The 13252-nt window shown below is 37.6% G+C and overlaps 1 protein-coding gene across 1 annotated transcript in view; it reads right to left on the bottom strand.

The window, feature by feature from the left end:
* Positions 1-13252, bottom strand: part of NUBPL (NUBP iron-sulfur cluster assembly factor, mitochondrial) — an 83472-nt gene that overhangs the window by 30069 nt on the left and 40151 nt on the right. The window contains exon 7 of the mRNA XM_064658581.1: positions 1352-1445. Within this exon, the coding sequence (XP_064514651.1) occupies positions 1352-1445 (94 nt within the window). The remainder of the gene's footprint in view (positions 1-1351; positions 1446-13252) is intronic.

Here is a 13252-nt window from a genome sequence, read left to right as displayed (position 1 = left end):
GGAGATCCCATGGACTCCCTTCCTGGTGAAGAGCCACAGCAATTATTAAATTTTTCCTGAGACTGCTAAGGATTGCTTTTTCTTTTTTACCACTGAGTTCCTAACATTTTTTGTTTGCTATTGACAAATGCTTCTGTTGAAGTATGTCAGACAGGTAATAAACCATTACAGTCTATCGGACCTCGTGAGATGCTCAAGCATTCTTTCAGAAGCAGTATTTCTAAATCCTGCTGAAACCAATGAGATTAGAGGGCAGCCTACATATGGCAAGATTGATTTGTTGAAGTTTAAACCCCCTCCAAAAAGTCAAATTCATAACACAAGAGGAAAAAGAATGCATTAGTGTATTACAGTGCCGAACAGTTTATCTGAATAAATGTTGTGAATTAACAGCATTTACACCTTCTAACTAAAAAGCAATCATAAAGATAAACTATTTCATTGTATTAGCTTTACTATGTAGTAGGTACAGACAAAGAAAATTTTCTACTACAAAACTTACCAGTTTTTGGCATGACTGTTTTTCCTTCAAGAACTATACTTGACTTCTCAATCTTTTCAAAACTTAGCTTAAAACAAAGTAACGCAACCATAATGCTAACATGTTAAAAATCACTGATAATGTTTTCATCACCACAAAACTAACAAAACAATTTCTTAGCATGCTAGAAAGAAAATTAAAAGAATTTTTGACTGGCATTTTAAAATAAGATTTTTCAGAGCTTTTTGGATTTTTTTTAGCTTTTTGTAGATTTGAGAAGTAGTTCAGTAGTAAACGTAGATTTTCATGTACCTGTATAATATGCCACCCTTAGGTTACACATACTCAACCCTACTACCCCATTTCATATCAAACCCCTCTAAGTTCCTTTAGCGTGTTTAGTCTTCCTTTCAAGGTAGAATTGCAGAAAAACACCTCTGTTCAAGAACATCACACCCTAGGCCTGAACAACAAGATACCAGAAAAGACAAAAGCAACCTTCAAGTCCAGAACTTTGGAGGAGCTCCAAGGACTATACATGCTGTGAAGAAGATGAAGATGAGGAAGAAGGGATCCCCAAGACCCCAGACCCAATTCCCAAAGGGGCATGTTGGGGGCAGAACTGGGCAGACCCAGGAGGTAGATAAATCTGGGATTGGATGGACCTTATTATAAAGTCATAGAACCACTGCCTGGGTGCGTGTGCCATGTGTATTCCCTGGGCCTGAGGGCCTGATTAAACGATCTGCTCTTTTTATCTTATCTTATACACTAAATTGGCCCTGAGTTTTTTTCTCTGTGGTCTCTTTAGGTTACACTACCAAACTTAACTAACTTCAAATCTCTGAAACAGTCAAGCAAAACACATACCTGCAATTGGAATATTCTGTGATACTGAGAGCTGTACATCTCCAGTTCCAGGAGGCATGTCAATTACTAAATAGTCCAGTTGACCCCAGTCAACCTAGAAGACAACAATAAAAACGTATGTGAAGATTTAAGTGTTTTTCTTTAAGGCACTTTGCGTTTTAGCCCAGTCCTTGTTTCCTCTGACGCACAAAAAGTGAACCCAGGACACCTCAAAAGACTAATACTCCAATGCCCTCTTAGTCACTCTTTCAGCACAGGATCAAACATTATTTTTCTAAGAGACATAATCTTTGCTGATCACTTAAAAGTATGAGTTCAATTTTACTATAAACTTCATTGGCATAATTTTTTTTTAATTATTTTCCCGCAAAAAAGTAGAAATAACTTAAGACTCTTTACTTTGCAGCTGCAGTATCACAGGTTAGAAGCAAACGTTAGGTAAAATTCAGGCTAAAAATTAGGGGTTTGTGCAACAAATATGGTTTAGGAATTGTTTCCATTAATTTAAAACTACTTTTGCTTCCTTCTTGTTACTTGTTGAAATCACATATAAATGTTTTTCAAATTTTTTCCATTTTGTTGTTAGAAACTTAGAGCCACCACTACCCATTTTTTTCCTAGGGAAAAAGAGGTGTTGGGAGAAAAAACAAAGAAACAAACCACCCCAGATTTGTTAAATTAAAATCATCAGGTATAATGATACAAACTTACAACACACATAAGACGTCGCAAAATAAAAAAAATTTGCTAGACATCAAATGAGAGCAATCATGAAAGATATCAGACCCCAATATGAGAATGCTGTGATTACTTATGTTCTTTACTAGGACAGGTTTCCAGGAGAGCTAAATAACTCTAGAGCATGGTGCACTGTGATAAATGTTCTTTCATAAGAACAGAAATGGTCCTAGGCCTACTCTATATAACGTAAAGTCTAGCTATACTTTGCCTAAACATTTCCCAACAGTCTAACTAAGCTTTGGGAGATCCTCAAATCAATTCTGACATGGTGCAGGTTAATACCAGTACTATCTTACTAGCCAGCAGTAATCTATAAGGTGTTTCATCTCTGCATTACAGAAGCTTTAGAAATCAAAACCAGATTAAAAATAAAGACCCACAAACATCTCCCCCTCATTTTCCCCTCTACACAGACATAATGCAATTATATGGTATGTTTCTGACTCATACAACACATATAAGATACAACCGTACGAGCTGCTTTAATACAGGAATATGCCAAACTAGAGCACTGTATTTTACACGTTCCCTCAAGTGTCATTTAAACAGCCAAAAAACAATCAACATTTTGCCAGTGCCCTAGTTATTATCATGGTAGTAGTACTAGACCCTGTCAGGGCAACACATTTATTTTCATTCAGTTCTTGTATGGTAGATGATCTTCTAGGGAAGCACATGCGATGTGAAATCCAGATCACTAATGCAATGTGCACTCCAGTGAGAAATGGAATTTTTCAAGGCAGATTGATGAAGATGGAAGATTTCAGAGCACTTATAAGAAAAGAGGGATGAGGAAGATTAGTTGCAAATTCCAACTTTAAACGTCTAAATTAAGGACTCTCAGGCACACCTCCCTTTCCTCATTTTCTATACAAAGGCTTCAGGAATACTAAATGGTGCCTAAGACAGTCACGCTAAACAGGAAATGCCATTTATGTCAAGCATGGCAAATACTGCACTTTACTTTTTCACATTTAATATTGATCTAGATCATCTATATGATCTATATTTTGTCAACAAAATGACAATGCCTAACAGATTTCTAAAAGCAATTAGCATTCATAATTATATATTAATCATTATTTTGAGACTACATAACCCTAAAGAAAGATTACATATATGTGCAAAAATATACATACTGAAACAATCATGGGGTAGAGAAGCCAGTTCATCTAAATAAAAGTCTGTCTTTTACTTTGGTTTTCTTAACTAATCTTGCATGCTTATAATGCCAGACAAATGTCAGTATTTATGAATGCCTCCTTTTCCAGTAAAAATTACTTTGCTCACCTGAAGGCATGAACTTCAAATTTCTATGTTTCTTAATTAAAGATAAACCATTATAAAGGTGACAAATTGAAATTATATAGATGTTAAAAAGTAGTATTTACAACATGAGTAAATCCACGTTCCCTGAAGATTCACAACTAAAAACATGTGAATCTTTTTATCTTCTTTTATACTTATCTTCTGTAAGTAAACTTCATAAATCTCAGTATGCAAATCCAGATCTTTTGTAATAATCACAACCATTTCAAAACACTAGGTAGTTACAGTTTTAGCTTTTAAAAAGGATTAATTCAGAATACCTTCCTCCCCCATGTCCTCATGAAGGCTGGTCCTGGTATCTTTTGTTAAGTCCAAATTTACAAGTCCAGTAATCATATACTCCTTCCTTACATGCTTCTATAGAATACTGGAACAAACTGGATTTTTGCTTTCTGCCTTCCAGCAAGATGCAGTCTGGAAACACAACTACGAGCAGCAGAGCACTGCTATTATTCTGACACAGTTTCTAATAACTTTGTATGCCAAAAACACTTGCTTCTCAGATATATTCTCAGAAAAAAACCTTGGATGTTGAGTATTTTTAAGCCCTTTTCTCCATGAGTTCAAATTCAAGTCCTTTTAAGTACAGCACTGCCTCATGAAGTAGTAAAGACAATCCAAACCCCATCCTTTATCAAAGGTAACTGGAACAAAAAATAAATACACTGGGTTTTTCCCCCAAGCTAAAAGCTGTCTGGTTTTGCATACACTTGCTGGCCCTAACTTTAAGCTAGCTCCTCTTGTAAACAAAGTGACTTTCTGGGCTTGGCCTATAGCTTTTCTTTTCACTCTTACCAGAGGTTTTGCTCCGCCAATCTCTTCAAGCATTAGTCTTCTCATCAGGTTCCGTGTGATCCTCCAACATACCAAGCACTACGGTTCCCCGAAGAAAATATCTAGACCTACTCCATTACTTTGTGCAACGCTAATGCAGATGACCTCAAACACCAGCGCTCAAAGCCCTTCCTAGGCCTTCTGTTTCGTGGGGAAACACAAATTGCTGCTTAAAAAGTGACTTCCAGAGTTTACCACATACAGTAAAATGGGAGAAAGGGTAAAGAGGGCCCCAGAGCTTCCTGCCTCAAGTTTCCTTAATAAGTGACCCCATAACATCCAACATGCACTTTCTGGATTGTCCTATGAGTAATGATTTTTAATAAAGTTACAACCTTTGGAAACAGATGTTAGTAATGGAATCTTAAGCACATGGTGAATCTCATGGCAAATCTCATTGCTAGGCAACAGGAAAAAACACTGTTAACACATAGTGCAATTAAATTATAATGCTTTATTTAATTTATGGCACTGGAAACATCTTAGTTCACATATTTTCTTTAAATTCATGGATTGAAAAAAAAGAAATGAGCTGTCTATCAAATGACAGACACTGTAATACTTATAAATTTGAGCACAGAAAAAAGGAGAAGCTACACCACCATCCCAGCAGCAGTGGAGAGGATGTCTTGCCACTGTGCAGAGCAAGAAGACGACAGGCTTTCATCGTACAAGTTCAGAAAAGGCTCCAGTAAAGACGACAAGGTGCGCAAGTACTGAGCACATGAGAGAACTACCCTCTACAAACCTCTCTGAGTCATGCCACTGCTGTGGAGCTGAACTGGTGAAAGTCAGATAGCACACTAGATTGGAAAACCACTCCTCATTAAAACTAATCTTGCTTTTTATTTTGGATGTAGTTAAATCGCAATTTCATTTTCTTCTTTTTCATTTGTAATTCAGGGCAAGAAGGGAGAGCTGCACCACAACAATATAGCCATAATTTCTGGAAAAAACTGAGCTAGTGTTTTTGCCCACTACTGAGTGGTATCCTCTGGACATATGGATTTGCTCAGACTTAAGCTGGGAACTCTGCACATCACCCCGTTTCTCTCTGTGGATTTTCTCTTCATTTGCTTCTATTGTGCAAGGAGCAGACGATGAACACTGTGGAGTTCAGTTGCTTCTCCGTTACCCTCCCATAGAAGTACAGCAGTATGAAAATCTTCTATTAAACAAATTATTTAACGTAATTTGGATAATTTGTTATAGAAGTGTACATTTCATTTCATGGCTGGGCTTCGCGAACGAAGATTTGGGAAGGGCTCTACCCACGCTTGTTGCAAGAGCATTGGTGGCTGAAAAGGCCAATACGAGACAGGCATGTCTGGTTGCAGAAGGCACAGCAGAAGGACTCCTTAGGTGGTATATTCTGCGAGGCACGATTCTTTCTGCGTTGTCTTTTCTCCTCAAGAGTGATCCTGCGTGAGTTCTCAAAAGACGCAGCAGCGTTATAGATGGTGTGTCTCCAGGCCTCCCGATTGGAGGCCAGAGTAGACCAGTTATGGTGATCAATGTGGCCAAGGTTGAGATGTTGTTTTAGGGAGTCCTTGTATCTCCTCTTTGGGGCTCCTCTCATGCGGCAGCCAGAGGCAATTTCACCATAAAGCAAGATCTTAGGGAGGCGGTGGTCCTTCATCCTTGAGACGTGCCCTGCCCAACGCAGCTGTGTTCTCAGCAACATGGCCTCAATACTTGTGACTGCTCCTTGTTCTAGAACAGATGTATTGGTCACATAATCTGACCATTGGGTGTTTAGGATTGTATGGAGGCAGCGTTGATGGAAGCGTTCTAGGAGACGCAGGTGGTGGCTGTAGATGACCCATGATTCGGATCCATATAAAAGAGTGGACAGCACAATGGCTCTGTAAACACTGATCTTGGTACTTTTCTTCAGGTGTTTATTTCGCCAAACTCTTTTATGAAGCTTTCCAAAGGCACTATATGCCTTTGTTAACCTGTTGTCTATCTCCCTGTCAATCTTACCATCCCAGGAGATGAGGCTGCCTAGGTAATTAAACTGCTGGACTGATTTGAGCTCTGATTTGCCAATGGTGATATGGGGATGATGGAAGACTTCCTGAGGTGCAGGTTGATAGAGAACTTCTGTCTTCTTTAAGCTGACTTCCAGCCCAAAAAGCTCAGCAGCCTCAGCAAAGCATTTCATTTAATAGGAGAAGAAATTCCAGGTCTGTTACTAAATTTCAGCATAGGAGAAAAAAACAGGGGAAAGACATTTTTAATTAAATTTACAATTGGAACATAAAACCAGAGGAGTGGCTTTTTGAAATCTACTATAGCCATTTATTCAACATCATTAAAATGGAAAGTATAATCAGGCTGTGATATAAAACATTAATTTGAATGCAAATCCTGTTTATATACAACAAATTTACCAAATCAGAACCACTAGTCCTCATGTTCTCAATCAGTTCCAAGAAGTGTGTCTGTATGCAAATGTGGTAAATGAGCTCAGACTACCAGCATATTACAGTAAACGAGTTCCCTTTGCAAGCAATAGGTGGACAGCAGCTACAGAACCCTGCCTTGTAGCATCTGAAATCTGTCAGCACCTTTGTATGCACCGAACTGTTAATATCGTTGTCCCTCTAATGTATACAGTATGTAAAACATTTCAAACCATAGAAATGTAATTGCGTTTTCCTTAAGTATAGCATTCATCTTTTTTAAAAAAGGTTTAACTTGACATTTATTGTTAAGCAATGTAATTAAGTGCCATGTGCTTCTGTGTATTTTCCCTTGCTCAGAAACACCACGAATTCTTCTATGTAAATTACTTTAATCAATCATTCTGTTTATGTGACAATCCATAATCAAAACACCAGATATGCATTTTGAGTAAGGGTCCCAAATAGCAAGTTAAACCCAAGGTAAAGCATAGAGATATAGATGACATTTCTACTGAGAAATGAAGCCTGAGTATCCTCTGTGCATGAGGCAGAAATGATAGAATACTAGCACAGAAGATGAATTGCTACTTGTGACTTTGAAATAATACTGTTGTTTCGTTGTTTGGTAAATAACAGAAAACATTATTTACTTGTTCTTATTAAGAGGAATACACGCAGAGTTTCAATTAAGCATTATGCAGGTGGCAAACTTGGCAGCAGCCAGCCAAACTCTGAACATGGGAATCAGAAAAGCATCAAAAGCTACACTGCAGGCAGCTTAAGGTCTATTCCTGCCAGATCTGCCCTCCTAACTGCTTCATGTGCATATAAATGATTTAATAGTGCCAAACAGCTGAACGAATTAAAGAAATTACATTCTTAAATGAAGATTTATATAACTGTTCACATGTATTTCTGTGTTAAGATAAAGCATTTCTTTAAAATAAAAAGCACATATTTTAAAGAAAAAACCGAACGTATTTGAAAATATTTCCTTGAAAAATTACTAAAAGATTCTGCTTAAACATACATGGACATTGGGAACAATTAACTAGTTTCACAAGGTAAGAAAACAGATAATTTAGGAATAGTATAATGACACATGGCATTTTAATCACACTTTTTTAATTTATTTTCACAGGTATTTGACAAAGAAAGAAGACATTCCCCAGACACAAACCAGAAGATTTTTAGCCCCTGTGGAAACTTTCTCTCTGGTAGTATCATAACAGGATATGCTACAGTGCTTAACACAACTCGACACTTTCTGAACAAAGACAACTGCCCCTTTGACTTGTCCTCAGGTGCTTAACCGATCTCAAAGCCTTGCAATCTAACACCATGAAAAACAGATGCACTGCAATAGTTCAAATTCCCTCTAAGGTATTTCTGAGCAGTCTGTTCTGCCAAGTTCAGAGAGAAATTGAGGTGAAGCATAAGAACAGTTTGCTACAAAGATCTCCATAATGAGAAGGAAATTCTCCTATTCATTCTCAATATAGACTAAGAGTAACTTTTAGAAATAAGTGCCTCGGAAGAACACCAAGGTTCTGTTCAATTCAACAACTAAAACAGAAACTGGCCTTCTCTTCTTCCTCCCTGATGGCTTTTAATAATGTTAAGAACTGAAGGAAAATGCAGTAACCTGAAGTTTCTGTCACCTCCATTTGTATAACCTACGAAACTAAAAAACTGCCAGAAAGCCACAACAAAGACGACCACAATAAGAGGTTATTCTCTGCAGGGTGTTCCAGGAGATGGAGAGAAGGCACTCAACACCAAGCTTCTTCAGAAAGCCCAGTCAACATCGTGTCAGCTTGAAGGGAAGATGAACACAGCTGTGGGGCAGCCTGGTATGTCCACAAGAGTCTGGGGAAAATCTCTGGGGATGACTGAAAAGGAATAGTTCTGACAGAAACTGTATCAGCTCTACCAGGTATAAAAGGCTCAAGCCATAACTACAAAGAGTTTTCATGAGATGTGACTCATTTCCCAGGGTTTATTCTCTAAAAGATGACAGTTTGAGAGACAAACTTCTATTATGCATTCAGTCTTGAGACTGATCATTGATCCGCTGCTCTCTCTACCCTTGACCACAGTTTGCACTACGTAATTTGCAGAAACTTTTCTTCAGAAATACACCTTTCTCCTTTTTTTCAGGTTCTACAACACAGAACTGTCTGTAGTTCAGCTACCCTCATATGACATGGGGAAAATAAATATGGAATGAGGCAAGTGTCTATTCCTACATCTTCTTGCAATAAAATTAAGCACAAAAGTAATATAATAGTAACCAAATCAGAAGTGGGCTAGCATCCCATCATCTAATTAAACCAATCACCAGGTAGATACAGCGATGTTACACGTCAACTAAATTACAAATTCTTTTTGAGTTCTCCTTACTAATACCCAAAGGCAAAATCATTGTTTAGCTATCAAACCCCAAGCCAACAACACATTTTTCAGGCAGTATTATCAGGACTCAATTTAAGCTTATAAAATTTATATAAGCTGTCTGATTCAGATTTTCCCTACAACAACAACAGAAGGAAATATTACAAGTGTTGGCAACAAATACCAAAAGGGAGAAGCTTATTAAGTCCACTCCCTCTATGTATATCAGCCTATGTTTCTATAATGATGTCAAAAGCTGATATATAATTTAAGACTGAATGCTTAAGTTATGCAGTGGAAAGTAATGTTCCTAAATTTCTTCACAATTTATTTAACTTCCTTAAGCTTTAGTTCATATTCTGGTACAATTAAAAGAAATTATCAATTCCTTATTGGGGTACCAACAGACTGTTATGGGTACCATTTCATGCCCACCATTGGGACACTGACTTTACATTAGAGCTTAAACTAAAAATCATTAGATTAAAAAGTTCAGAAAACTCTGTTTCTCAAACACAATGTGTAACACTTTTTTGTACAGAAAACAGAACTTCCACAAAGGCCAGTCTAAGGCCTTCTGAAAAAGGACTACCCAAGAAAATAACATGATAGATGTTATTCAAGTCACTTAAAATGCTACTGAAGAAAACCCTCCAATATTACCATAAATAGTGCAAGGAAAACTGAAATAGAATCAATTAGATGTAGACAACTGAACTGATATATAGGAGACTGGTCTTCTGCCTGGTAAGATCTTATCAGATCTCAAAATAAGTAGCAGCCTTACAGTGAAACATTAATTTTCAATAATAAAACGTTGGTTTTCCTTTTTTTTTTAAATAACTTGTTTTTCACAAATATGGATAGGGATTCATCCTCCAAAATTTCTGTACTTAAATGCACAAGCATATCCTCCTCAGTCATGGCAGCAAAACAGTCTCTTCCCTGAAAATGAAACCAGCACTGGAGAGCATGTTTGAATTATCTCAGAGCACAACAATCAATAATTTCAACAAGAACTAACAATAATACTGCACAAAATATAGAACCTTTTAACTACACAGGAAGATTCAAGAGGATGACAGTGTGAAAAAAGAATGTAAACAGGAGCATGTGTGAGAGCCAGTAGAGCAGACTCATGACCATCGAACTCTGATTGTGAAGTTGGTATATGTTATCTTTTAAAAAATTGACTTTAGGTCAGAAAGGAGCAAGAAAAATTGCATATACATTGTCCTTACAAAGAGTGGAACACAAAGTGCATTAAAGACACCGATAAGATGTCAAAATGAAAATAAATACATTTTAAAATTGTACATGTTTTGCAGTCACACACATAACAACCACAATTTAAAGATGTACTGAATGTCTTATTCCTAGAGTATCAACAGCACTTACTACAAATTAGACAACAGATAATCTGTGAAAGCATCACATATAGATTGCCAAAATACTGGCGATGCCTACAGAACCATGCTTTTGCATTCACCAGTGTCCTCAGTTACGAATCTGCAACAATGAAGTGTTACTTGTATTCTAAACCCAATTAAAATAATTTGCTGAATGTGCTGATACCATGAGTTTCAGGGACATACAGTGATGACTGCCAAGCAAGGGACAGTCTTCATATTTTCATTCACTTCCTAGGGATTTTATTTACCTCCAGTTCTTATTTAATTTCTACAGAATAAGCTGTTTACATCTAGCAGAAAAAGTACTTTAAATGAGTATCCACTTTAGCTGCATAGTAAGAACTGTATTCCAACAACAGCATTCTGCTAGAACATAATCCTTCTTTTAAAAGATACTACTGATGGAGTAAAACACAGTAAGAGGAGAAACATCTTCTGCAGCTTCATAAGTAGTACAAAAAAGGAAGGTTTTTTCTTTGTTAGAGAGGGGGAGGGGGGTAAAAACCCACGACACCAATCGCTGGTACCTTAAGCACAATTACTTTACATTTGTGTCAATCACTTGGGATGTGAGAAATAATCACTTTCTACAAAGAATACTGGTACAAACCCTGCTGCTATTCTTGGATATCTGCAGTTATTTTCTAGGAGCCAAAGAGACATGGGAGGATAGTTTCAGTGAAGGATCAATCTGTCAGCTTCCAGCAGTCAGAATGCAAGCTGGATTATTAAAAAGAAAAAAAACAACTCTGTGCAATCAGTTTTATATAGAAATTCAATATTAACTTTAAAAGCTGTTTATACAATTATATTGATTGTTATACACTATGCAAAATTAGTGTGCAATGGTAAACAATATATCAATGTTCAATCAATGTTCAGGGATGGAGAGGTTCCACTTTTATTTTGATCAAAAAGATGAAAAAGAAAGGCTGAAAAATGGGAAAAAAACATGCCCAAAAAGCAGCTTTGGTGAGCTCCATCTGCACACTCAGAAGCAATCCTTTCTGCTCAATCTCCATTGAGCAGAAAATTTCAACCCATTTGGGATCCACACACATTTCTGAGAAAAGAGCAAGTTGTACAAGCCCAGTTTAGCAGGCATGCTCTAAATGCACCTACCACTGGTAACACTAAATTCAACACAAAGGTTAGCACTTGTGGCCATCAAAAAAACAAAAGACTTAAACCAAAAACAAAATCACAAAGCCTGTGGTTCTGTTGTTATAATTGCTGCTATTTAATATCATAATTAGACATACGAGAGAATCTATCTATGAATAGCAAGATGTGAGTTTTAATTTCCCAAGCAAGTGGCAACCATGTAAGCAAGAATGCAAAAGTCACAGAAGCAATCAGGACCCTACATAAGGCCTGTAGGTCAGGTGTTCACCTGGAAAGCTAAAACTTCAGATTAACTGAATTTCCTCACAGATCTGATCATGTCCCCCCTTCACGTGTCTAGTTCTGGCCCCAAGAATCTTGTATCACCAGCTGTAGTTCTGGTTCAGGTTCTGACTGCTGTATGTGATTTCAGGGCACTCTCCTGGGCAGCAGGTAATACAGCCTTAAATGCCAAACGGAGAAAGTACCAAACTTTCAGCCCCCATGTCCAGGCTTCCAAGACTGCTACTGTGAACAGAGAAAAAGCCTGTGAAGTTCAACTGAAAGAAAGAAACTAACAAAAGATGCTCTATTTCGGCTTTAATCTCCACTCCACACAGCTGTCCAATAAGGTCACATTTAGGTGCTGAGATCCAAGACAGAGAAAAAGTGAGACACAGCCCATAGGATTTTCCTAATAGCCCTCCTACATCTTCAGTACTGTTTACTTCCAGTTAGTGAACCACCATTGACTTACACCACTAATATCCACTTATTCCACCCCAAGCTCTAAACTTCAGCATTCCAAGATACAGCACCTATCCGCTAAGGCACTGCCAAAGAGCCTGAAGGTACCTCCAGGAGAGCAAAGTAACCCCCCAGTACCACTGGGAATGATAAATGATGTATTCTTAGCACACAAGGTATGTAGTGGCTCCAGGTTAGGCTTTGGTTCAACTTTTCATTCCTGCAGGCAGGGCACCTACCTCTTAGGTACAGCAGAGCAATGCTCACATCTCTTTTTGCATCTAACCTACAACACCCTTATTATTGGAGAAGAACAGAGAAAGTAAAAGAGTGGCATTAGGTGTCTTCTATTTTTTGAAAAAGTTCACGTAAATAATGGAAGTTTCATTTAGAAAAGAAAACAAGCAGTGCCTGCTCTTTTCCTAGTTCCTCTACCACCAGTATTCCTGTTTAGCAAACACTTCAGATCATGCTTAAACCACTACCTCTTTCTAAGAATGAAGCTGGATGCCATTTAGGCACAAAATTCAAGTCTTTGTTGCAAAAAAACCTTAAACCTCAAAACTGTTTCCTCTAAAACCTCAAGGGGAAAAAAGAAAAGAAACAAGAGAAAAGAATAAAAAGAAAAAAAAAAAAATCTAGCCTCAGCACAGCCATTTTGAGACACCATGAGCTCTCTGCCATTTCTTCCTGTCTAGTCAATGAACCCAGCAAAACAGCTGCATGTTTTGTATTTTTGTTTTATGCAAAGGAGGGCATACACATGCATACCTGTGTAATCTGTCTGAGAGATGAGACAGGAAGCAGAGTAAAGAAAACACTCTCACAGTCTGTTCCCACAGCAGCAGTAACTGCACAGTCATAGTCATGACAGCTGAGGAACCAGTCCAAGAAATGTTTGCTGTAAATACATTCTCACAATGTTCTTA

Source organism: Pseudopipra pipra, chromosome 6 (genome assembly GCF_036250125.1).
Source record: "Pseudopipra pipra isolate bDixPip1 chromosome 6, bDixPip1.hap1, whole genome shotgun sequence".
NCBI classification, from domain to species: domain Eukaryota; kingdom Metazoa; phylum Chordata; class Aves; order Passeriformes; family Pipridae; genus Pseudopipra; species Pseudopipra pipra.
Note: the sequence above shows the minus strand (reverse complement) of the source record. Positions and strands in the feature narration are given on the sequence as shown.